Source organism: Peromyscus leucopus, chromosome 9, assembly GCF_004664715.2.
Source record: "Peromyscus leucopus breed LL Stock chromosome 9, UCI_PerLeu_2.1, whole genome shotgun sequence".
Taxonomy (NCBI): domain Eukaryota; kingdom Metazoa; phylum Chordata; class Mammalia; order Rodentia; family Cricetidae; genus Peromyscus; species Peromyscus leucopus.
The window spans coordinates 113,801,237-113,828,471 of NC_051070.1; the positions used below are offsets into that span (position 1 = coordinate 113,801,237).

Sequence of the window (27,235 nt, forward strand, 5' to 3'; positions counted from 1 at the left end):
TGCAGAATGCAGCCCCTGAGAGACAGACAGGTGGCTGACATGGCTGACTCAGCTACCTGCCCGGTGACGCTGCTTCCGGATGCGGATGCAGCGCAGAGGTGGTAAAACCCGAAGCGGGCAGGCGCTATTGTTGGGACGGGAGCAGAGGTAAGGAGGGCGGCGGCAGCAGCAGCAGCAGCAGCAGCAGCAGCAGCAGCAGCAGCAGCAGCAGCAGCAGAGAGACCAGTCAGCACGCTGAGCACGGCTGTAGGGGTGCGGCTCCTTAGGGACCTCTGCTCAGGTAAAGCTGACTCTTCACCTATGCTACAGCAAAGAATGTCGGGGTGAAGCAATGGTCACACATTTACAAGGCAGGGAGAGGGAAGGATGAAAAGGTGTAGAAAAGTGAGGGGACTGGGAAGGGAGTAGGAGTCTGGGAGTCTCACAAACCAGACTGCTTAGTCTTTGAGTGCGGCAGAAACATTGTAACCTTGTGGCCTAGGATTTTACTGTATCAGGCCTAATCCCATGGAAGTCACACTGGGAACTATGTTCTCATTTACTGAAAACAAAACCCTTTGAGATGTAACCTCAGAACTTAACAAAACCAGCCTATCTGCTACTGTAATGACATGTAATTGCAACTCTCTTGGGAAGCCCATACCCACACTTGTATGTGTCTTATTGCTTTCCTTAGCACCCCACTTTCTATTAACTCCCGTGTTAAAATCTGTGTTAAATCCATCTTTCATAAACTCCAACTCTGCTTCATAGTGGCTCATCCTGAAATTATTTCCTGTAGTGAAGCCAAGGATCAATGACCCAGCTGTACCTCACAGAGGTCCTTGAAAACTCAGGAGGCTGGTGGCAGGATGGAGCAATGACTCAACCCCACTACTACTGACAGAAAAAAAGGGATTGCACACACTTTAATTTAGATGGGGGGGCAGAGAGCGATCGAGTGCATGTTTAATTAACAAAAAAAAAAAAAAACAAAACAGCACACACCCTGTACACAGCACATTTCTAAAGAGAGAGGTGCTTAAGTACCTACAGTGGATACAATATTTCTGTGTTTTGAAGTGACATTATTAAAAGGATATAATTCATGACAAGGATTAAAATTTAAGCAATATAAAATTGAAGTACAAAATACAAGCTAATTTGTTTTTTTTTATTTTTTAAATCTCTCTTTCTCTGTGTATGTATGTGTGCACGTGCGTATGTGTGTGCGTATGTGTGTGTACTCACATGAGAATAGGCACATTTGCTGTAATTCATGTCTAGCAGTCTGAGGATAACCTGGGGTGTTGGTCTTTGCTGTACAATTGGTTTGAGACAGGATCTGTTCGTCTGCTGTTTCATTTGCCAGGCTAACTGGTCCAGGAGCATCTAGGGTGTCCTGTCTCTGTCTCCCACCTCACTGGAGGAGCTTTGGGATTATAGATGCAGCTACCATGCCAGCTCTCCGTGGTTACTTGGTCAAGTCTAGGTCCCCACACTTACACAGCAAGTGTCTTACTCATGGAAACATCTCCCTAGTCACGTTTATTTTTTTCTTATGTTGAATCAATATCTTTGGTAAATGAAATTTTAAGGTGGTTTTATGAGCTCACTGTTTGTGCTCAAAGATAAGAATGGAGTGCCAATAAATTCCAGTTAAATTCAGAGCACACACATCCTGGTCTCAAGTAAACATAGTTTTTCTTTATATCCTTGTTTGTTATGGCTTTAGGAAAATGAGCAATATAAAAAGGCAGACCTACTGGAATAATGTCTGACTTTAATGAGCGAATAGCTATATGGATAAAAGGTAAAACTTGGCGTCCATTTTAGATTATGCTCACAGATCTGTTACCTCTGGCTTAGATCTAAATGTAAAGAGAAAATAATGAGGTTTAAAGATACTTATGAAAATATTTATGGTAGTGCACTGAGGGCAAAGTGTTTTCACTAATCACAGACTGAAAACCAGACAATTTTAAAATTAAGATTTGTGTTAATTAAGAGAATGAAAAGGCATTCTAGATAGTGAGTGACAATCACACATTGTTAGTGGGTTTGGATCTAGACTATATGAAGAACTCATGTAAGCCAGTTAGAAACAAAAAACCAATAGAAAAAAAGGAAAGTGATACAGATTTCTAAAACTCTGGTGTGTGTGTGTATGCGTGTGTGTGTGTGTGTGTGTGTGTGTGTGTGTGTGTGTGTGTGTGTGTGAAGCTTGACATCATTTATCGTCACAGAGATGTAAGTTAAACCACAAAGGAACAACGCTTATCACATACTAGAATGTATTTTGAAGATGACAATAGACGACACATACCTATGATCCAGCATTTGGGGGACTGAGGCAGGAAGATTGTGAGTTCAAGGCCATCATCCTGGCCACTGAGGACATTGATGCAAAGAGAAGAATACAGAATTTGGTGCAGACCAAGAACCACAGGAGCTTGACCTCTCACTGGATACAAACTGGGGAATCTGGCAATAACTTGCATGTTTCTTTCTAGATACCTTCCAAATGAAAGTGTGTGCACTAGAGCACCAAGACCTTCATACAGCAGCGTCTGTAGTATTGTTATTTAGATGATGTTGAGGGGAAAAGCAGACAGAATACCTGCTTTTGGATACTGTTTATAAAGAAGCAAAACTAAACTGCAATATTGGAGAAGAGGCTAGTAGTCACCTGTGGAGGGAGTATGGGGTGAAGTACAGAACAGATTCAGGAATGATGGGACCATTCTATTTCCAATTTTACCTTTGTGAGTTGACTGAGCTCTGTGTTATATTTTGTGAACATTTATGTAGTATATAAATGTTAAAAATTAAAAATAAACACCAGAATATCAACACGGTTGTGGAAACTATTGTTGTGAGTGAAATAATGAATTAAACCAAGCAAGACATTGTACTACTCTCTAAGAAGCCATTTTTGTAGATTATATTCCAAGGCACATTTTTAAAGTATTATAACAGGAAAACACAAGTCACTTACAGAAGAAGATTAGCACATAACAAAAAGGAGAACAATAGCTTGTCCTTCTCAAACAGCGATCGGCATATGTTGCAATATAAGTTGTATGTGAAGTGGTCATTTAAATATCTCAGGCGCTTTTCCAAAATTTTGGATCTGTTACTAAAATTTTAAAAAAGAGAAATACGTTATCAAACAAAAATAGGAAAAATAAGTGACCTGGGTTAACCTATAAAATGTTTTAAATTGCTGGGCGGTGGTGGCACACATCTTTAATCCCAACACTTGGGAGGCAGAGGCAGGCAGATCTCTGTGAGTTCGAGACCCACCTGGGCTACACAGTGAGTTCCAGGAAAGGCACAAAGCTACACAGAGAAACCCTGTCTCGAAAAACCAAAAAAAAAAAAAAAGTTTTAAATTTATTAAAGTACTCATCACTAGAAACATTTGAAATCTCACAAATACAAATGTAAAACTTGTCAAAGCTGAGTAATTGCCAATAGTTCTAATTCCGCCATATCATAACTGAAACATGTAAACAACACATGTCATTTCTCCATCTTAACCTTCTTCCATCATGAGCACTGTGTGAATTCACATTCTAAGTCACACTGGGAAATTTCAGGGATTTTAATTATTCAGGAGATATTGTTCTACCAAGAGCTCACATAGAAATTTCTTACACACATGGGCTCAAGTCACATTTTTACTTAATAAGTACAGAAGTTATTGAACACAAGACATTGTTCTCAACACTTTGAAAACAGTTCAGTTAATTCTCCAGACGACCAGAAGAGACAAATATTATTCCTGTTTTACAAAGAAGGGAAACTGAGGCAATTATAGAAAGGGTAGCTTACTTTTCTATAGTCCTGTAGCTGGTATGAAGTAAAAGTGAGATCGGATGATCCTAAAGCCTATGTATACATTTATTGTGACAGTTAAACTTTGTTGTCAGCTTGATGGATGGAGGACCGTGATGTAACTAACCTCTGGGAATGTCTGTGAGGGAGTTTTTATATTGGTTAATTGAAATGGGCTGGAGAAGGAAGGGAACTGGGCAGCAGTGTGACCAGCCACCTCACACCCTTCCGCCAGGCCTTCCCCAGATCAACGAACCTCTAAACCGTGGGCTAAAATAAACCCTTCCTGTCTTGAGTTGCTTTTTCTAGGTATTTTGTCCTAGCAACAAAGAAAGTAACTAATACATTTCTTAATCAATTAGAGTGAAATTAGCAAATAAGTAGAAATGTGGTACAGCCTTTTTGACACCTCAAAGCTGGAGAGAGACATTAGAATTGTCAGCAAAAAGAAATCTTGAAGCCGGATGGTGGTGGTGCATGACTTTAATCCTAGCACTTAGTAGGCAGAAGCAAGCAGATCTCTGAGTTTGAAGCCAGCCTGGCCTATAAAGTGAGTTCCAGGACAGTCAGGGCTACACAGAGAAACCCTGTCTTAAAAAATCAAAACCAAGGAGAAAAAGAAAGAAAGGAAGAAATCTTGAGCATCATTGGAATACTTAAAAGACAGAAGAGCGAGGTGTGGTGCCACATGCTTTAATCTCAGCACTCAAGGAACCGAGACGGAATGACTGCCACAAGTTTGAGGCCAGCCTGGGCTAATAGCAAGTACTGGATCACTCAGGGCTACCTAGTGAGGGCAGCCCTACACATGTAGATCTTCGGTGCATGAAACAGCGTTTTAAAAGGAAGACTTTAGCTGTCTCTCTTTTGTTCTTCTCCCCTTCTTTCACATCCTCACACTTAATGTCCTACAATGAAAATACCACAGAAGTAACCGCAAACAATAATTCAGTTGTTTTTTAATGGGAAGGATGGTGAAAAATCTAATCTAGGGAGAATGGGGAAGACTGGAAATGCTTACCTGTCGTGAATAGAGTTGATATAGAGGTTCACAAACCAGATGAGAGAGTACTGGTACATGGGATCAATGTTAGCCAGATCTGCAATGCTAAAGAACAGCACCGATGAGTGTTTCGCGATGGGTCTGTATCCTTCTCGGGACTCTGCTATCTTGAGTTCGGTTTTTTCTGCCACCTGGTAGAAGGGGAAAATCAAGATGAATGAATAGGGAGTGTCTTACTCATATTATTCATATAATGAATCTTCTATATATTTGAAAAGCCCTTAACTCAATAACAAATTACATGAACTCAAGTTAAGTGCATTCTACAAGAGAAGAGTTTCTAGCTAAAGAAAGGAAGGAAAAGGGAAGAATTACAGAGGGAGGAAGAGGAAGGTGAGAGTCAGGAAAGAGGAAAGGAAAACAGATGAACTTTACACTATAGATTAAGAGTGTGATCGCCCACCAACCACTACTCTCTGAAGAATATGAGTTCTCAGTCTCTGAGTCTAGCATGTGTCTATCAGTTACTTACCACCTTTTGTTTTAATAGGTCAAGAGGAAGCGGGGATAGATAACAGTGTGGTGCACATATCCATGTTAAAGACATTACCATGTGTACTATAGCTCAGTACAAACCCCAACTGTCTAATAGTTAATGGTTTTATATACACTGAGAATACATTCCTCAACTAGTCTCTCACACATTTAACCTCTTTGCAGTTAATTGTGCCATAGATATTCAACCATGGAAGAAGAAGAAAAAAACTTCCCTAAGGTAATAGCTCTTCACTTTGACAACCCAGTCGGCTAGGCTGATATTCATTCTATGGGGAAATGTTTAGAACGCTGCCCCAACCAACTTTCCTTGTTTTGCTATGGCGTCCTATCTGCCCATTGCTGAGTGGGTAGCCTGTGCAGGCTTGATTACATAGAATAACCCCATTTGTAACTACATAGTCGGGTGTCCTGAGAGAGTTAGAACTTCAAGCACTTCAGAACTTCAGTCGGATGGTGCTTGTCCTAAGTGCTAGCAGATAAAGGGAAATTTCTCTGTGTAGTTTTCTAAATGGTAGACAAATGCATACAGAAATAAGGACAGAAGTTTTGCTAAGAGACTGACCTTTTTATAGTATTTTTATTTTATAATTAACTTAATTTCACATATCAGTCACGGATTCCCCTGTCCTCCCTCCTCCCACCCTCAGCCCTCCCTAACCCACCCCCCACTCCCACTGTAGAGAAGGACCACACAGCCCTAGTAAGGAAGAGACAGCACAGGTATACAGTGCTTCTGCTCATCCTTCAGCCCTTGATGGATCATGTCAGAGGAAAAGAAATATTCTAATGTAGACGTTTTTATTTTTAGCCAATCTGAATGGAGTTCTATTCTTTCTGAAGTTTCCCCCAAATTGATAAAACGCAATCACAAATGGTCTGAAAGTTCTGAACCTCAGTCTTGACTAAAGAAAAGCTAATAGCCACTGAGAATTGATAGTATTTTATGTAGAGAAGCATCCTACCATATGGACCCACTTTCCTTCTCTCCACTCCCACTCTCTCCTTTTGGCAGCGCCACGCTTGGGCAGGTGGTCCTGCATTGAATAGAAATCAAGCTGAGCAAGCTCTGGAGGGGGAGCCACCATGTATTGGGTTTCAGTCCTGCCTCCAGGCCCCTGCTTTGGTTAACCCTGATTATGGACTGTAACCTGTGGACCAAAAAAACATCTCCTTCCCGTGTTGGCTGTGGGCAGCACTTCATCACAGCAACCGAACACAAACAAGGACATCTCTCCTCTCTGAGAGTCAGTTCCAGAGGAATTGGGAAGACACCACAGAGATCTCGGCCATGGTCTCAGATGTGAGCTGCTGCGGGATACTTCTCTAAGACACTACCTTCTTTGGTTCTTCAAAAATTTCTCTAAGACACTACCTTCTTTGGTTCTTCAAAAATGTAAAGTAAGGGACCAAACACCTGACAGAAAGGATCTTTATCAATGCATTAATATAAAACCAAACCTCTTGAACACTTGTTCCAGAGTGGAGCTGCATTGGAAGGGGGACAGATGGAAGATGCTGAGTGATTAATGCAACCTCTGTTATCTATAAGAATAAAGTGACCGAGGCTGGAGAGCTGGCCCAGTAGTTAAGAGTACTAGCTGCTCTTGTGAAGGACCTGAGTACACTTTCCAGGACCCAGATAGCAGCTCAAAACCATCTAACTCCTGTTCCAGGGACCTGACACTCTCTTCTGGCCTCAGAAGACAGCAGGCATGCATGTAGTGCACAGACATAACATTCATATATATATGCGCAAAACCAAATCTTTGAAAAATTTTAAAATCATTAAAAATATTTTTAAAAGAAAGAAAAAAAGAATAACAAATGTTTTAGAGGGGGCCAGTCCGGAATTGAGATGATGAGATGGTGCAGTGGTAAGAGCACTTCCTGATAACCTGAGCTCCTCTCCAGACCGCATGTAAAAAGTCAGATGAGGTGGCTCCCATTTGTCAGAATGTCTGTGGTAAAATGGGAGGCAGAGACAAAAGACTCAGCCGAAAGTTTGTGACACTGTGCAGTAGTAGAAGTAACCAGGAAGACTGGGCTTCATTAACGCAGAAGGAGGGAACAATTCCAGAAAGCTGGCCTCGGACTCCCCATCTCATAAATAAACACATCTTTGGGGTAAAAAGATGTGCTATAAAAATAGCACCTGCCTGTTTGATGAATTTGGAATACATTATTGGCTGTAGACCACCGGCCTGCTCTCTCCACCTGCCAATTATGTCTCTCTCTCTCTCTCTCTCTCTCTCTCTCTCTCTCTCTCTCTCTCTCTCCCTCTCCCTCTCCCCTCTCCCTCTCCCTCTCCTCTCTCTCTCTCTCTCCCCCTCCCCCTCCCCCTCCCTCCCTCCCTCCCTCCCTCTCTCCCTCCCTCCCTCTCTCTCTCTCTCTCTCTCTCTCTCTCTCTCTCTCTCTCTCTCTCTCTCTCTCTCTCTCTCTCTCCAATAAGCACATGAACCACTTATTGCTCAGCCATTCAGGACTTATCTCTACACAGCTCAAATTCCAACCACTAACTGGGATAAGACAACTTTCAAAGTTCAGTTTTTAGATGGAGAGTCAACTAAAGCTAAACAAACCTAATACACTGCACATGTAACTATTAACTTTATTTCTTCCATGTGTAGATAATGTATGGATTGAACTAAGTTTAGAGAAATTCAACAGTAAGATACTATCTATCCTCTGAGCTTAAAATTAGTTTCTAAGTTTTCATATTTTATCAATTTTTCTTTTCTTGAAAGCCTACTTAACAGCATTTCCTCAGAGACAAGAAACCAATTAGAACGCTAGAATCCAAACATTTCCGGGAGTCTTTCTTTTCACCTGCTGTTTCTTTGTTATCTCATTAGACATCATCTTGGCAGAGTCTAAGACTTTTATTGCACTCTCATCTTCCAAAATGTTTCCTTCTGAAGATGATAATGTTTCTAAAATCCTTGTCTCTATGTCTTTTAGCTGCTTCTTATTAGCTGCAGACTGAAGAATAAGAGCATTCCGCTCCTCCTCTAATTCTGGTCTAAAAAAGACAGAAACATTTGCTGTAAATTTGTAGCAATTAATCTAATTTTTATGTAAATATCGTATATAAAAGTTTGTGAATATTTGAATAATTTTATAGCTGTAACAAAACCTAATCAATTTTATTATGGTAAGGGGAAATATTTGCATACCATGATGGCTGGTTTTAATGGTTAATGTGACATAATCTAGAATTGCCCAGGAAGGAAGTCTCAGTGAGGGACCATCTACATTAGGTTGGCCACCACTTCATGAGCTGGACCCTGAACTATGAAAAGGAGAGAGGGAGCAATTGCAGGCATGCATGTACCTATTGCTCTCTTCTAGCACATGTCATGTGACTGGCTCATTCACTCTCCTGCTGCTGTGACTTCCTTGTTAAGAAGGACTGTAAGCTGGAATTGTGGACTAAAATAAACCCTTCTTCCCGAGTTCCTTTTTGTCAATGTATCTGATCACAGCAATAGGAAATAAAAAGGCTCATACAAACATTGAGCTGAGAAGTTTAAACAAAGAAAACATCATTTGCCTACTTAAAATGTGACAGCAACTCTAAGAGTGAGTTAGATCAATCCTTATGGCAGAGCTGGTTACATACAGGAAAATAAAAAAGACTCCAAGTAGGAGATTTCTTTCTAACACCTTGGCTTTGAACAAAAATGAGATCACACTTCAAAATAATACCATCTTGTGTAGGGTGTATTATAGCACGGGCCTTGTTTATATTTAACTTTCGGAAGGAACAAAGCTACTTTTATATACTTTTAATTGATTTCACTCAACATACCACTTAATAATGTCATATTAAGCTTCAATTGGATTAACTGTTTTCTTCCAGAGCTGTTCTTTCCTGAGCTTTTCTGGGCATTGTTATTTTTTCCTCATTTGAAAAACAGTGTATGTTAGTAACAGAAAAATACCAAAGTATCAATAAAAACCACAAAGGTTACCTATGCTCTTACACACTGGGTCAAACAACTGCTAATATTCAGGTATATTCTTAATCTTTTCCTTTCTTTTTTCATTTTCAACACAGAGATTCATTCATCAATTTTTTAAATACAACATTACTTATTTTACATATGTAGTTTTATATCCTGTTTTCACACCCTACCCCAGGCATTTTAAAAATTTAATATTGTGTATAGGAGTCTTTGAATACATTTCTGATTATATCTATGGCCTACATTACTATGGACAAAATTTCTTGCTTAGTCTGATAGAAGTCACAGTATGTATTCTGAATCTCATTATCTATAGTAAAAGACCAATATAACATGACTTGGCTTAAAAGTTATTACCGAAAAGCTATTTTAAAGGACTATATAACTGCCTGACATATAATGACAAAATATAAAATTTAGTCATTTCAAAATAGTCACAACACAAAAATACTAATGGCCTACAGATATTCTCTAAACTGCCTGAAAGCTTGAAAAAAAAGAAAGAAAGAAAGAAAGAAAGAAAGAAAGAAAGAAAGAAAGAAAGAAAGAAAGAAAGAAAGAAAGAAATACATACCTCTCCTTTGCAACAACAATGCCTAGTAATTGATCTTCAAGCCCTTCTGGTGTTATCATGAAATTGAGCAAAGATACTTTTGTAGCCAGTTCTGGCATGTAGTGTGGATTTCTCAGTTTTGTGGTAATATAAAATTTAAAATCAAAAGAATATTCAATAATGACTTCACCAAGTCGGATGCAATCAATGCCACCTATATTTCAGGAAAAAGCAGATAATAAACAAGGCAAAGTTACTTAGCCTCTTTCCCAATGTACTTTTAAGGCCTTACCTAAGTTATAAACAAAGAGGTCTAAGTAAGTTGAACTAGAAAGCAGACGTGACTAGTAAGCAATTATACAGTAGGACTCATTTTGGAGCAACGGAGGACATTGTCTCTGGTTGTCATGGACCTTTGTAAATCAATACACTTTTTGAGTTTTTTTCCTATCAAATTTTAACTGTGATTCCAAAATTTTTATATGATCAAAGCTCACCAAAGTATTAGAACTTGACAGAGATAAATGTTCATCAGCAGAAAGATGCATAGTGGGTCATGTTCACCTAGATTCAATTCTGGCTTACATTCTTGTCATTATTCATAATTAATGGACTTTCTGAGATCAACCATCATAAGACAAGGGGATTTCAGTCTGGCTTCAACTGGATCATGCTCTCAACAGAGCTAGAATTCAGGCAGTAGTGGATAAGGCAAAAGAGGCTGAAGTTCTGACCTTAGGATACCCCATGGAGATTCACTTCTAAAAGCTTATTTTGGGTTTCTTTCCCTACATAGCAACGATACACTACATTATCACCATCACCATATTAAGTTTATGTATTGTTTTTCTTTCATTAGTTCTACCTTGTTTAAATGTTTGTCGAAGTAACAAAGGCTCCAAAGAGGGATCTAGGTCTTCACCGACATTTTCCAGCAGAAGTGGAGTCCCAAACTGAATGCAGTTTTCCAACGTTCTCATATAGTCAGTATCCGATAGCTTAATAACACTAAGCTGATTTTCTTTCTCAGAGTTTTTGATCCACTTATTGGCTTGACCCTGGGGATCAATCATTAGGGGCCTAGAAATAGAAGAAAATTCTAAGAGGAATACATAAATGCTGTAATTTCTTAAAATCTGTAAAATTTAAGTAAATGTTGCCATCAATTGTTATGAAGTATTTTACATCAAGATTTATCTTCATAAAAGCCCTGTGATTATATATGTATACTATGTAACAATAATATCTAAAGAAGAGGTCATGAATTTGCCAGGGAGGGGAGCATAGGAGGAATGGAAGGGGGAAGAGGGAAGGGTAGATATTGCATAAATACAGTATTCATGTATGCAATTCTCAAAAAATTAAGAATTAAAACAAAAAGTAAAAGAAGTGTCCCTGGCTAAACCCAGTGGTCACAAAGCAAAAACAAAAAGACAGGAAAGTACAATGGTGGGAGGAGCTGGGGGAGCACTGATGGTGGGAGGAGCTGGGGGAGGATTGTGGTGGAAGGAGCTGGGGGAGCACTGATAGTGGTGGAGGAGCTGGGGGAGGACTGATGGTGGTGGGAGGAGCTGGGGAGGACTGTGGTGGGAGGAGCTGGGGGAGGACTGTGGTGGGAGGAGCTGGGGGAGCACTGATGGTGGTGGAGGAGCTGGGGGAGGACTGATGGTGGTGGGAGGAGCTGGGGGAGGACTGATGGTGGTGGGAGGAGCTGGGGGAGGACTGTGGTGGTGGGAGGAGCTGGGGAGGAGCTGGGGAGGACTGATGGTGGTGGGAGGAGCTGGGGGAGGACTGATGGTGGAGGAGGAGCTGGGGGAGGACTGTGGTGGGAGGAGCTGGGGGAGGACTGTGGTGGAGGAGGAGCTGGGGGAGGACTGATGGTGGTGGGAGGAGCTGGGGGAGGACTGTGGTGGGAGGAGCTGGGGGAGCACTGATGGTGGTGGAGGAGCTGGGGGAGGACTGTGGTGGTGGGAGGAGCTGGGGGAGGACTGATGGTGGAGGAGGAGCTGGGGGAGGACTGTGGTGGGAGGAGCTGGGGGAGGACTGTGGTGGAGGAGGAGCTGGGGGAGCACTGATGGTGGTGGGAGGAGCTGGGGGAGGACTGTGGTGGGAGGAGCTGGGGGAGGACTGATGGTGGTGGGAGGAGCTGGGGGAGGACTGTGGTGGTGGGAGGAGCTGGGGGAGGACTGATGGTGGTGGGAGGAGCTGGGGGAGGAGCTGGGGGAGGACTGTGGTGGTGGGAGGAGCTGGGGGAGGGCTGATGGTGGTGGGAGGAGCTGGGGAGGACTGATGGTGGTGGGAGGAGCTGGGGGAGGACTGATGGTGGGGGGAGGAGCTGGGGGAGGACTGTGGTGGGAGAAGCTGGGGGAGCACTGATGGTGGTGGGAGGAGCTGGGGGAGGACTGGTGGTGGTGGGGGGAGCTGGGGGAGGACTGATGGTGGTGGGAGGAGCTGGGGAGGACTGGTGGTGGTGGGAGGAGCTGGGGGAGGACTGGTGGTGGTGGGGGGAGCTGGGGGAGGACTGATGGTGGTGGGAGGAGCTGGGGGAGGAGCTGGGGGAGCACTGATGGTGGTGGGAGGAGCTGGGGGAGGAGCTGGGGGAGCACTGATGGTGGTGGAGGAGCTGGGGGAGGACTGTGGTGGGAGGAGCTGGGGGAGGACTGTGGTGGGAGGAGCTGGGGGAGGACTGTGGTGGAAGAGGAGCTGGGGGAGCACTGATGGTGGTGGGAGGAGCTGGGGGAGCACTGATGGTGGTGGGAGGAGCTGGGGGAGGACTGATGGTGGGGGGAGGAGCTGGGGGAGCACTGATGGTGGTGGGAGGAGCTGGGGGAGCACTGATGGTGGTGGGAGGAGCTGGGGGAGGACTGGTGGTGGTGGGAGGAGCTGGGGGAGCACTGATGGTGGTGGAGGAGCTGGGGGAGCACTGATTTTGGGAGGAGCTGGGGGAGGAGCTGGGGGAGCACTGATGGTGGGAGGAGCTGGGGGAGCACTGATGATGGTGGAGGAGGATAAGAAGGGGTAAAAGGATCAGTGTGACCAGAATATGTTATATACATGTATGAAATTGTCAAGAGAATAATTTAAAAATTGAGAATTTTATTCTTATAAATGAGGAAATTCACTCTCACATTGGCCAAAATCCCAAGATTCTAAAACTAGACCAGTGTTAGAGGAATTAGGAATTTGTGAATCTGTGAGTTCTTCTGTTTTCAATAACCTGTCATCACAGCAATTTTAATGCATGGCATCAGTCACTGTAATGTGAAAAATAATGGTACAAAACATTTGTTAAAAGTTTAAAATAAAAAACATCAGCTAATAAATGATTTTTACAAGTTTGTGAGTAAAGCTATACAGAGTGATTGCCCAAGTTAAGTCTTATATATACTTAAAATCTATTCAGGAATGTTTTCTAGGACAGTAAAGTAAAGGCTTTGTGTTTGAGAACATATAACTGGTGGCTGGAGTGATGGTTCAATGATTTAGAGCATTCATTCCTCTTACAGAGGACTCCTGTGCAGCTGACAAGTGTCTGCAACTGCAGTTCCAGGGACCTAGCACTCTTTTCTGGTCTCTGCAGGCAACCAGGCATGCATGTGGTACACAGAAATACATGCAAGCAAGCATTTATGCACATGAAATACATCAATCTGTTTTTAAAGGAATATATAATTAATGAGGAGAGAAGAGAACAGTGGTTACTCAGCCTGGGACTTGCTGGAGGATGGAGGCTAGAGAGGAAAATAGTAAATGGTTATTATAATCAACTTTAATATGAGGAATAACTCCCAATATTGGAAAATTACTCTCTCTCTCTCTCTCTCTCTCTCTCTCTCTCTCTCTCTCTCTCTCTCTTTCCGAGACAGGGTTTCTCTGCGTAGCTTTGCGCCTTTCCTGGAGCTCACTTGGTAGCCCAGGCTGGCCTCGAACTCACAGAGATCCGCCTGGCTCTGCCTCCCGAGTGCTGGGATTAAAGGCGTGTGCCACCACTGCCCAGCTAACTCTCTTTTGAAAAAGTATCTTCAGGGGTTATTCAGCCACATTCTCATCCAATTTTAAGTCTTCCCATTTCTAAAGCATGCCATGATTATACTCCTGAGTTCTCATATTAATTTGATACTACTCTTAAGTGTCCCACATCCTCACAACAGCCTGGCTTAGGCACAATTATTACTCCACTTTATAAATAGAGAAATCGAGGCGAGAATGACTTAGAAACCTTTAATTTGGTAAGATAACTGAATAAATGGTAGAATCATAGGTGCTGATGTATTTATACCACAGAATATAAACCTTCCTGGAACAAAGCACCCACACATGGAGTAACATGGATGAATCTAAAAACAGTTATGCTGAGAGGAAAATGTCTCATATATATGTCAAGAAGTAGATATGATGTTACATTACAGGCATAACTAATCTATGCTGAGAAGTAATCGGAACAATGACTTCCTGGGTGGGATGAGAGCAGGAAAGGAATATAAAGAGGTAGCCTTGCTCTGCATCTTGATGGAGGTTTGAGTGCACAGGTGTGTACTCTTTTTGAACTCACCAAATGGTACATTAGAGTTATATATAATTTTGTTATATATAATTTTTACCTCAAACAAAAAATATGTAAGCTAATATTGATGTAGTTAACAATATGATGCTGAAGTGGCTAAGGGGAAAACACATGTCTTCAGCTCATCTGTAAGCACATTTAGAAAGAAGGTTGGCAGAGGCATAGATGGATTCGTGATTAAGCAGCAAACAAAGCACAGTGCTAACTGCAGTGTCTCGGGGTGACCATTACACTGTGCTTCTTGGGAAAGTCAACTTTTATATATATTTGAAGACTTCCAAATAAACTCAAGGAAACCCTTTATGTTCCTTACCATCGTCTGGAATTATTAACAATCACACCATTATCTATGGAGAATGCATCTGTTGGTAGCCCAGCAATATTCCAAGCTCTGATTTTTACTGGATCACCCAAGGTTTTACTCAATGAGAACTCCTCTGAACATGGGAATTTTTTCTCCTGTAACAAATGAACAAAAGTCTGATGGTTTATTTCATCTTATTAATTGAAATATTAAGTTAAATACATTTTTAATTTCCATAACTAAGGATCATAAAAAACTGCATTGAAAGTTGGACTTTGAGTTAAAGAAGAGGGAGAGGGGGAGAGAGGGGAGAGAGAGACAGAGAGGGGACCTCCCATACTTTCAGTACTCTTCCTTTCCCTGTCCTTATCGCCATCATGTTTTCCAAAACACACGTGGAATGTCCCAAACAAAAGTTGCTAGGTGGAAATCTAGTACCTTGCACATCCTGCTCCAATCTTCTGTGCATTCTTGTCGAAATCCGGAAGTGAAAGCACCAAGGTAAGCTATTACTCCTGCTGACACGAGGACATCACCCGTCAAGTTCTCATATGTTATTTGAAGGTCATTGGCAGCTTGAGACCATCTGTGCAACAAGCCAAAGGCAAAACCAATTTACAACAGACACTTGTATGGGAAGGGCTGGCTGGAAGGATGGCTCAGTGGTTAAGAGCACGGGCTGCTCTTCTAAAAGACAAGGGTTTAGTTTGCAGCATCCACATGGTGGCTCACAACTGTCTGTAAATATAGTTCAGAGGCTCCAACGCCCTCTCCTGGCCTCCACAGGCACCAGGCATGTATGTGGTGCACAGCCATACATGCAGGTCAACAGTCACACACATAAAATTAAAACAATAAAAAGGAAAGTACGAGGGCCTTCTTGTCCAGTCCTGTTAAGAAAATACTATGAAATGTTGGGCTTATCTGTAAAACAAGTAGGTTGGATCCCTTCCAGCTCTGATATGCTACATGATATGAATTTCCACATTTCTGTACAAGAGCAACAGTTATGCCCTGTGGGACTCAGCTTCACCACCAATGACAACCCAGCATTTTTTCCTTTATACTTTTCTATTGGGTCCCACTATTTGTTCCAGTATTTATTTCTAGAAAATAAGATCCAGAAACAGTTGCAGGTCATTCCAGAAATACTATTTTGAAGCAAGACTCTTTGAAATTTCTTAAATTAAAAAGTTGAGATCCTGCAGATAAAGTCAATAGTTTTTCCATTCAACAAAACCATCATGGTAGAAGTTATTTCAAAACCATCTAACCTGGACTAAGTTACTATATCATGCTATTCATTGAATAAACATTACCAATCATGAGACAGCTGACTGTCCAGTCCAACTTAAAGATACATGGAAAACTGGAAAACAACTGTACAACCAACAACAACGACCACTTAGATTAAAAATTGTTGGCCGGGCAGCGGTGGCTCACGTCTTTAATCCCAGCACTCGGGAGGCAGAGGCAGGAGGATCTCTGTGAGTTCGAGGCCAGCCTGATCTACAAAGTGAGATCCAGGACAGGCACAAAACACCACAGAGAAACCCTGCCTGAAAACCATCCCCTCCCGCCTCAAAATAAAATAAAGTAAAAAAATAAAAGCTGTTAACATTGTGTTTCCTTTTCTCCTTTTCCTCTCTTCTTTGTTTGCTTTTGTTTTTGAAAACAAGTTATAAATACTGTCCTCAACACTGATCTTGCTCCTTTGGAGAGTCCCAGCCAGGTGCTTTACAAAATGCCTCCTATTCTCGATCAGCCATGTAAAATCAGAAATGACTGGGACAAACAGCAGGTGGGACCCCCATCTCACGCCTGTCACCCTCAGCTCTCGTGAGAAGCGGTAGGCTCTACCTCGATTTTTCTCCTCCCAGCCCTCCTATCAGTTTGGAGGCTCGTTCCAGCTTCTTAGCACACAGTTCCACCTGATCTTCCAACGCTGCCTTTTCCTCTGTTTTCTCAAGAAAAATCTTCTGTAGATTTTCCAGGTGATGCTCTACTTCTGCCAGTTCTCCTCTCTTCTGATTCAGAAGCTCCATGGTCTCAGCTAAGGACTTCTGAGCCTCTGATAAGCGAGCTTTCTTAGGAGCCACAACCTGTTTGGGAACAATATGCAGATGTTGTGTGCTCGATGTCCAAGTCAGATGTTACGGGTCAGACATGGGGTATGACGATACATTATAAAGCAAACCACCAATATACTCCACAAAAAATATAAATCACTTGGACTTGTAAACTATAGCATATAAAATTATTCTGGAATAACAAGTTATTTTAATGTGCAATAAAAACATCACAATATGTAGCAGAGTGTTTTAAGATAATGAGAAGTTGCCAATCAACTGAAAATGGGGGAGGGGAGCAGGTGGTTCTGTTTCTTCCTCTTTGCTTAACTTGTTGGTTCTTTTGTGACAAGTTTTTACTCGGTAGTCCTGACTGCCTTGAACCCAATGACAATCCTCTTGACTTAGCCTCCCAAGGGCAGGTATTAGAGACGTGAACCGCCATGCCTGGCTTCTCGTTCTGTTCTATAGTAAGTTGTTTTCTTTTTAATATACAAATGTGCTTTTAAAACCTTTTTAAATATCATTTAAAGATCATTTTAAATATCATTTAAAGATCATTAAAACATCATTTTAAGATGTTTTAGTGTTTTGTTTTGTTTTTTAAATATCATTTTCCTCTCTAAGTCGCTGGGCAGTGGTAGCGCATGCCTTTAATCCCAGCACTTGGGAGGCAGAGGCAGGCGGATTTCTGTGAGTTCAAGGACAGCCTGGTCTACAGAGCGAGTTCCAGGCAAGGCACAAAGCTACACAGAGAAACCCTGTCTTGGAAAAAAAAAAACAGCAAAAAACCAAATTATGACAATTTCTTGGATAGATATGGGGAAAGAACACTTATTCAGTACTGGTAGGGGTGAAAAACTTGTATATCTGATATGGAAATCAGTGTGAAGTTTCTTCAAAAAACTACCATACAGTCCAGCTACACCACTTTTGAACATATACCCAAGGACTTGATATCCTATTATAGAGATACCTGCTCATCTATATTCATTGTGCTTCCCACACAATGCCATGAAACAAAAACTTAGATGTTGTAGAATATTATTTTAAGATGTGTTACATTTGTTTATGCTGTGAAGTCTTTGTTTAATGATGCAAAGATGTGTTACATTTGTTTGATTAAATAAAATTAACCTGCAGTCAGGAGGCCGAGTCAGCAACTAGCTGACAGGACGTGGTAGGGAGGAACCATGTGTGGCGAGGGTTCTTAAGTGGGGTCGGAGCAGAAGTGTGATGGGAGACGCGAGCTGCTATTCAGCCTCTCTGAGTGAGCAGAATTTCACCTCAATCTTGGAATCCTGAGTTCTATAGAGGGGCAGAGAGCTAGATAAAGTTTCCCTTAGTGGCCTTGAGAGAGCCAGAGCCTGAGGGAACAGAATTCCCTGTGGTGATATATTGTGTACCCTAATAAACTTGCATGAGGATCAGAGGACAGAGCCGGCCACTAGATTAGATGTGAGGTAAGGCAGTGGTGGCACACACCCTTAATTCTATCACTTGGGAGGCAGATATCGTCTGGATCTCTGTGAGTTCAAGGCCACACTGGAAACAGAGCCAGGCAATGGTGGCACACACCTTTTATCCCAGTACTGGGAAGCACACATGCCTTTAATCCCAGGAAGTGACATGGCTGGGTGGAGAACGGTGTGTAAGGCGGGAGGAGACAGGAACTGAGCAGCAGTTCAGCTGAGATTCTTTTGGGTAAGGACTCAGAGACATTCAGTCTGAGGAAACAGGATCAGATAAGGAGTTGGTGAGGTGAAGTTGGCTATGGCTTGCTCTTCTTCTTTGATCTTTCATCTTTCACCCCAATATCTGGCTCCGAGTTTTTTTTATTAAAAGACCACCTAAGATTCGAACAATTCATGCCAGCAGTGGCTGAGTTGGAGTTGCTGATTAGGACAGCAGTTACTTAAGAGACAGCCACTGTATTTAGTGAAAAAAAAATACTTAGATGTCCATCAACAGACGAATAGACAAGGAAAATGTGGTATATTTACATAATGGAATATTATTCAGCTATTAAGAACAATGAAATAATTTAATTCACAGGAAAATGGATGAAGCTAGAAACAATCATTCTGAGGAAGGTAACCCAGACTCAGAAAGATGAAGGTTTCATATTTTCCCTCATTTGTAGATGTTAGCTTTGAATCTTCAGATGTGCATATTTCATTTGGAATATCCGCAGAGATCTGGAAATAAGGAGGAGGCCACAGGCTGGGGTAGAGTTGGGCTTTCAAGGGAAGGGATATAGAAAGCAGTGATATAAAAGTTTAAGCGGACTAATAAAACAGAGAGGGTTTAAATTGAGGTGGGGGTGGGAGGGAAGGTTAGGGGAAGGAATACAAGGGAGGATAATTAACTCTAAAGACTTAAAAATCATATAGAAACCTACTTACTACTGTAGAAACAGAGAGAGAGAGAGAGAGAGAGAGAGAGAGAGAGAGAGAGAGAGAGAGAGAGAGAAAGAGAGAGAGAGAGAGAGAGACTCAACATACATATACAATATCCTATAATGGGACAACCATGACCCTATTAGACACCACAAACTAACAAAAGCCCAGTGCTGGGAATGGATTTCCTTGTTTGGAGCTGTTGGTCAGTGAAGTCCCATAGAGCCCAAACGTTACAGGCTACTGCCAATGCTGCTGGTTACTCTCCAGAACTCAGTGATAAGAATGACCCCTGTTGCTGAAGACACCATGTACTTGAGTCACAGAACATGGAGATTGTAAGTTGGTACTGACCCCAAAGTTTCATCCCATTGCTAGCTTCCACAGTGCTAGAAGGTGCTATGAAAGCTACCAGAGGGGAAAAGTGATCATCAGTCTTACCCAGCTGTGAACGCTGGGAGCTACAATAAGGACCAGCTTTGACAAGACATGCCGGTGGTGTAACAACGACACAATAATTATGGAGTAACCAACCACTTTCTGACTGGATTTACATCTCACTCCACAAGATGAAGCCCATACCTGCACTATTGTTGGGCCAAGAACCTGTGGCTAGACAGATCATAGGCCTTAGGGGAGAGCCTACTACTACTATTCTGCTAAATGAACAAAGTATTAAACCCGCTCCTAATGACTTATCAATGTATTTGTGACATATGGCATCTCTCAGCCACCATCAAGGAAGCTTCTATTTGCAGTAGATGGTAGATAAAGAGACTCACAAATAACCGAGGTATAAAGATCCTGCAGAATGCTTAGCCCTAAACTGAACATACACACTGCACCTGCCCCTGAAGCTCAGGATCATTACGAAAGAGGGCAGAAGGATTCTAAGAGCAGAGCTGGTGACTGAATAGAAGGAAGCAGTGTCCCCTGGACACACAGAGCGGCTGGCTGCACACATGAACTCACAATGGTGTGGCAGCATGCACCGACCCATGCAAGCTCAAGCCAGACCAAAGCCCAGAATGGACAGTGCAGGTGGAAACGAAGTCCACCTTTAGCTGAGGAGCTATGGGCAGCTAATAGCTACTGGGAGAGGGAGAGTCAGTTTTCTTTAGGATGCTGCCACCAGTGGCTGACCCCGCCCCAGTGGCTGACCCCGCTCCAGTGACTGACCCCGCTCCAGTGGCTGACCCTGCTCCAGTGGCTGACCCTGCTCCAGTGGCTGACCCCGCTCCAGTGGCTGACCCCGCTCCAGTGACTGACCCCGCTCCAGCGTAAGACCACACATCTAAGAATACGTGTGCAGCACAGGCTGGACTGGATGGGCAGGAATAACAAAGAGAACACCAAGTCGGGTGGGTGGGTGGGCAGGGGAGTGGGATGGAGCTGTGAGGAGCTGGGGAGAGGTGAATATAGTCAAAACTTACTTTATGAAATTCCGAAAGACCTAAAACAAAATAAATGTAAAAACTTAAAGTGTACATTTTTATTCCTGAGGCTATTTTAGTAGGAAATAGGTATGCAAGTCCTGAAAATACCTTTGCGACTCTGTCATACACTTCCATAGCCATGATCCATTTGCACAGACCTTCAGCTGCAGAAGAAGCTTTAGCCACCTTAGGGGGATCAAACTCAGGGTTTGTCAAGTATTCACTGCGAATCTTCTGCATAACAGCCACCTATATAACAGAGGTTTAGAGTTTAAAATTAAAGCGTTCATCACACAATCGTAAAGTGGAAGGAAATCATATGTAATAAAAACATTTGGGCTGGGGGCAGTGGCGCACACCTATAATCCCAGCACTTGGGAGGCAGAGCCAGGCGGATCTCTGTGAGATCGAGGCCAGCCTGGTCTACAGAGTGAGATCCAGGACAGGCATCAAAACTAAACAGAGAAACCCTGTCTCAAAAAACCAAAATAAATAAATAAATAAATAAATAAAAACATTTGGATTTTAAAAAGTTACATCGAGGGCCCTTGAGATGACTTATTGGGTAAAAGACACTTGCCACCATGCCTGATAATCTGAGTTCAATCCCTAGCACTCACATGATGGAAGGAGAAACCTAGATAGTTTACATCATCCTTTGGCCTCCACCTGAGTGCCACAGCACATGTATCCACACTTATAACACACACACACACACACACACACACACACACACACATTAAAATGATTTTTAAGAGTTACATTGTTTTTAGAAATCAAAATAAACATTTTGAGATAATTTTAAAAGTATAATTATAGCAGAAACAAAATATTTATGATAAAAATACATAAATTTATAGATATTAAAGAAAGATGTTCCTTCCAAAAATGCAAAAAGACTCTGTAGATTGATAGAACATTTGAAAACCAGAATAATTAACATCAATAAATAACAATTCAAATGGAAAATATGATACCTTCTTATTTTATGTAAATATGAACAAGATTTCCTAATAAAGGAACTATTATATGAAGATATTGAGAGAACTTTTTCAAGTCAACAGTACACTAAAATAGTAATTTACTAATTTTCTAATAATCTGAGTGTTTTTTGTTATTATGAAAATTCATTCTATAACCATTAATAAATGTAGTATCCCTTTATCAATTATCATAATCTCACAAAAGGATTATCTCCTTATGTGTGTAATTTAAAGGTTATCACATCCCAACAAAATCACATTTAAAGAAGAAAATCTGATATAACTTACTGGAATATTGTCTTTGTCATACTCTCTCAAATCTCTTAAGAAATTCATATCTCCCAGAAGTTTTTTGCTAGGTCCCCAGTAATCAAATATCTACAAAAGAAGTTTATAGACGTGGACAAGTTATACAATTAAAAGTGCATACTAGTCAGCAAAATGTTTATATATTTAAGAAATCTTAACTTCTTGAAAATAAAGACTCATCTCTTGCCAGATGTGGTGGTACATACCTTTAATTCCAGCATGCTTTATTAGGAAATAGAGGAGGCAGGCGAACCTCTGTGAGTTCAAGGTCAGCCTGGTTAACTTTAGTGTTCCAGGGCAGTCAGGGCTATGTGTGAAACCCTGTGTTTAAAAAAACAAACAGGAAAAGACTCTTCTCCCCAAGAACATGTTAAGGATATACTATACGAAGTATTTTAAACATGCACATAAACTTATTATTGAAGCTTTAATCACTGAAAACAGAGGTGGTCATCTCTTTTGAAAACTTAAATAAGCAGTGACCGCAGTCATGACCATAGCAGTTTCACAGAAGAAAGTACATTTTATTACTTCATGTTTTTAAAGGTTGGTTCTTTTTATTAAATTATTTAGTGTGTGTATGTGTAAATGAGAATAACTAGACAAGGGTCTACTTTATTATCTTAATGAAAAATATAAGTGAAAAATTTTAATTTAGGAATTCAAACCCAGGTATTATAAACCCTGGAAAGAAAGTGTCTGTAAATTCAGTGTCGGGTGCCCCCTCCTCCTTAAGGGATATACACCTTGAATTATAATTGCAATAACAGGCTACATGTATTGTGTGTGTGCTGTTGACAAGGCTTTCGGTATTGAGCTTTGTAGGCATTAATTAGCTAACACCCTCTGACTTTGTAAGGTGGATGCCATAATTATCTTTTGACTAGAATCTGCCAGAGATCCAGACACTTCATCCAGAGGTCACATGGTTACTGGGATCTTCTGGCTCCACAGCCCTTGCTTTGATGTTAATGTTTTATAGACAGACCCTCACCCCGTGACTCAGGCTGCTTTGGAACTCATGATGGAGCCCAAAGAGGCCTGGAATTTACAGCACTCTTCCTGTTTCAACCTCCACGGCACAGCACACTATCTTTTTGTTTGTTTGGTTTTTGTTTTGTTGTTTCTGTTGCCCAGGCTTGCCTTGAATGCTGACCTTGAACTCCTGATCCTCTTGCCTCCCTCTGGAGAGCTAGGATTAGCACACGTTGATTTTTATTTGTTTGTTTTGCTTTACTAAAATTCTCTTAACTCAGTAAAAATGTATGAATTCTCAAAAACAACACCCGAAGGTTCTATGTCACTTTCTTACAAGTCCTAGCTACAAAGTACAGGCCTCAAGACATAGGACAGTAGCAGGGAATCTGTATGGCCAGAAAAGAAAATAGACGCAACTAAAACCACAGCTTTCTGACACTGTATTCACGAGAATATATACAGATACTATTTTCTGTAGTTAACTGAGTCTATACAATCTGGAAAACAGTATTTCTTTCCTGGATTGCAAGTTGTTGGTATTTAATTTGATAATGGTAAACAATTAAAAAACAATAATAAAATTTAAATCTGTGCCCGGTTATTACCTTGCCTCCAGTTCCTGAAGGATCTGAAATTTTTTCTGGTTTTATATCTTTCATGACACAAACAGCAGCCATAACTAGTTTAACACCAGCTGGAGGGTTCTTCATGGATTTCACAATTGTGATATCAGCTGGCTGTATCAAAAGAAAGCAAGGCATCCTTATAGAACAGCTTGTTTTTAAACAATGGGAATTAAACATTAATGTTGGGGCTAGCTGTGGCAGTATTCACCTATAATCTCAGAGCTCAGGAGGTGAAGGAAAGGGTCAAGAACTTGTGGCCAGCCTGGGTTACACAGGGAGATGCTATCTCAAGAAATAAAAAACAAAGTACTTTTTGGAAATAAAAACCATCTTGGTAATTTTGGCTTGCACAGTTATAAAAAGAATTAGCAATAGAGAATGGAACAGAGACCAAGCCTCAGTCTTGATGAAGACACAATTAGTGTTATGAAACCTCCAGAGAATCATCTGTAAAATGTTGTAAAAATAATATGACAAGCCTATATTAGAACTATGATTTGTTACCTGTATATTGTTAGGAAAGATATTTTCAGTTGTCTGATTATCCCAATATTCTGGTATTCCTTGTAATGGTTCAAGTGCTGGAAAGCTAGTAAGTATCTTAGTCCCTACCTGGGAACAGATTCTAAGATCACATCACCCAAATCCCACTAGAATTCAGACAGTGAGTGGGAAGAATGGCTGGTGTGAGGCATTTGTTTCACTGCTGTGGATGAGTGTGGAGCTGTACATTTCTGTGGACAAGGTCTGCAGGCTTCATTACTGGAGAAATAGCTCCTGGTAGACCAGTTCTGTGGTTTGCCTTTGTGGGTCATTCTTAGTAGATCACTCCAAGAGCTCTTTTGTAGTTCTTCCAATAATTCTGTTATCCATTTATCCATTTCCTTAAAACTTCTTGACTTCTCATACTAAATAGAATCAGCTCGGACCCTGACTCATACTAATAATGCAAACCAGGAAATACACCGCAGCAGACTCTAACTGAAGGTGGAGGCAAAGACCTGAACTGGCAGGGTTTGAAGGTATTAAGACTCTTGTATTAGAAAAGAGTCTGAAAGTTCATGGAACACAGTGATAAAATAGTTCCTTAAATTGATGGTCTTGGTTGCTTAGAATGATGTCTGTGTTAAACACAAGGATTTTTGGGTTCAGTTCTCAGCACCCACATGGTGGCTCACATACAGGGATCTGATACCCTCTTCTTGTTAAGCTTCAAACCCAAGACAAATGGCTGAGGTGCTTATTTAACATATCCAAGTTGGACCTGGCATCCAGGTTCTCCCAGCATCCCTCAGTCCCTACCTGTTAGTCTATGGCTGGCATACCCTGCCCTCTATCCTGAACTCTTCAGCCCAAGGGATACGCTGCCCTTCCCCGGAGGCTCTTCCCTACATAATCCAGACATTTTGGTTACCCACCCTTTTGTACCTGTGGCCTCCTGGCTGCCGTACCTGGTTCCCCTCTCTTCCCTCTCTCTGTTCCTCCCCTTCTCTCACAGGTCCCAGCTCAGTCTGGTCATGTCCACTCTGGACTCTCCCAGATATCGCTGCCTCTGACATGCTCTCCCTTATATGGACAACAAACTTTCTCCTCCACCATACCTAGGAACAGTCATGTCTTTTCCTTTTCATTTTTTTTTTCATTCACTTCTGACCTCTACAGGCATCAGACAGACATGGTGCACACGTATATACAAGCAAAACATTCATGCACATAAAATGAAATAATCTAAAAACAATTTTTAAAATAAAAACAAAGTTTTGTTAAATTTGTCTGCGGTGACAAACCTCTACCAGGAAACTAAGCACCATGTGGCATTTAAATGTAGTGGGAAGCATAAAGAAAGATAATCATAGGTTCTGGGGGTTGATTCTGCTTTGTTTTATAACAATCTCTAAGCTACACTGTTTACTGTACTGCTTGAAACCAAGCCAAAGTGCCAATACATCACTACAACTAAAGAGATTTCCATCTAAATCTTCATGACACTGCAGGCACAAAAATATTGGGACACAGTTTCAAAGAACTGATATTTTTCAAAATACAGCAAACATTTTCATTTATGCTTGAGAAAAGGAAGTGTTCAGAGAGGTATGCATTTCAAACCATCACAGGTGACATGTGAGAGAATTTCTGCAGCCAAACATCTTTAAAATTTAACCAATGGCAGTGTGTCAGCATATTTAAAAATCACAGGACTCATGTTGTCCATGACGCACTAACTCTTCATGATGCTGTGTGTTTAGAGCAAGATGTCCTAGTAGCATAAGTTCCATGGTGGTTTGGTGTTCTGTGGAGATTAAAACTGTTTTTGTTGGGATAAATGCAGCTCAAAATACAACCCAGTTAACCAATAATGCCCTTCTGCCACAGTCCAGTAACTTCCAGGACATTCACCTAACACTAGTTTTGTTTTGGGGGCCTTATTCAGAGTTTTGAGATTCTATCGGTGCACTGTGATCTTAAGTACATCTATAAAAGCTATTCTCTGACGGCCTAAATGAGAGAAGTTAATCAGACGAAGTTCTCTAGCATAGTGTCTCATGTGCCACCTTCTTCTGACTGTTAGTTGAAGATATTGGTTGACTTGATCAATTTGGCATTGAGTGATGTTAGCTAACATGTACTACATCAGGAAGCCCTCCATATTAACTACATCTATGTTTAACTCCTTAGAAATAAAGGGACAATATCTTCCTGTGTAAGGCTCAGTTTTACGAACACTTGTAAAAGATCTCAGCATGTATCTTTTATGATTGCATTCTTCATGATGTTGTGATTTGTGTTAAGAATCATTTCAAATTCAGTGATATTATTCTGACAGCCATTGACTTGATTTATCATTACTAGAATTTCTGTAAGGTTTGGCTTTCTGTGGATCAAATGGATTTATTTTAAATTTCATCCTTATATTTGCTGGGGCCAGATATTTTAAATGAGCAGCAATTTTGACTTCCTGATTGATTGTAATTCCCCAAATCATCAGCATATTCCTTTCTCTGTGCACCACTCAAGTGCATTTTGCTGTCACCCTGTGTCACCCTCACTGTGAGGGACGGCAGACTTGATGAGAAGAGACCTCATAGAGTGCCTTAAAGGTTTCTATTATCTGCCTGTGTTCTCTGTGCATTTGACTCTCCAAGGCGAACATTTCTAATGACTGTGTACCCCTCCCTCCCGGGTGGGGGGCATCGTTTCCATCACCAGTTTGGCTGCACTGATACAATAGCTTAATCATTTTAGAGTTCCCATATTCTTCTCTTTATCTTGAGCCTTGTGTTTGTTTTAAACCACAGTGTGCCGTTGAGAGCATGGTCCTAAGCTTCCAGTGTTGCTTGATAAAATACCTTAGGCAATCCATTTGACTTTTTAAAAGTCAGAATTTTGTTTAGAAGTGGAGATAGCATTAAAATATAACTAATTGAGAGTATAGAATATTAATGCATTTTATATTAATTTGAGAGTATTAATGAATTTTCAGAATAATTTCCTGTTCTTATATTTTGAATCTATGCCAATAGCTGCCTGTATCTATTCATTATTCCTGGGAAACTTGCCAAGTTGAAACTGATCTTAACCACTTGTTTCATGCTTTAAATCCCTCTTCTCCCTTTTTATCTTCAAGTTCTAAAGCCTTTTAGAAGCTGCTTAATGTTGCTTCAGCATCAT

At 41.3% G+C, this 27,235-nt stretch overlaps 1 protein-coding gene across 3 annotated transcripts in view; it reads right to left on the bottom strand.

Annotated features, from left to right (window-relative positions):
* Positions 1-27,235, bottom strand: part of Dnah12 (dynein axonemal heavy chain 12) — a 175,954-nt gene that overhangs the window by 33,934 nt on the left and 114,785 nt on the right. For all 3 annotated transcript variants that reach the window (XM_037208770.1, XM_037208769.1, XM_037208768.1), the window contains 11 exons: positions 23,546-23,677; positions 21,942-22,031; positions 20,779-20,919; positions 16,627-16,868; positions 15,205-15,352; positions 14,776-14,921; positions 10,764-10,978; positions 9,920-10,112; positions 8,207-8,399; positions 4,841-5,013; positions 2,978-3,118 (listed from right to left, as the gene is read on the bottom strand). In XM_037208770.1, coding sequence (XP_037064665.1) covers positions 2,978-3,118; positions 4,841-5,013; positions 8,207-8,399; positions 9,920-10,112; positions 10,764-10,978; positions 14,776-14,921; positions 15,205-15,352; positions 16,627-16,868; positions 20,779-20,919; positions 21,942-22,031; positions 23,546-23,677 — 1,814 coding nt within the window. The remainder of the gene's footprint in view (positions 1-2,977; positions 3,119-4,840; positions 5,014-8,206; positions 8,400-9,919; positions 10,113-10,763; positions 10,979-14,775; positions 14,922-15,204; positions 15,353-16,626; positions 16,869-20,778; positions 20,920-21,941; positions 22,032-23,545; positions 23,678-27,235) is intronic.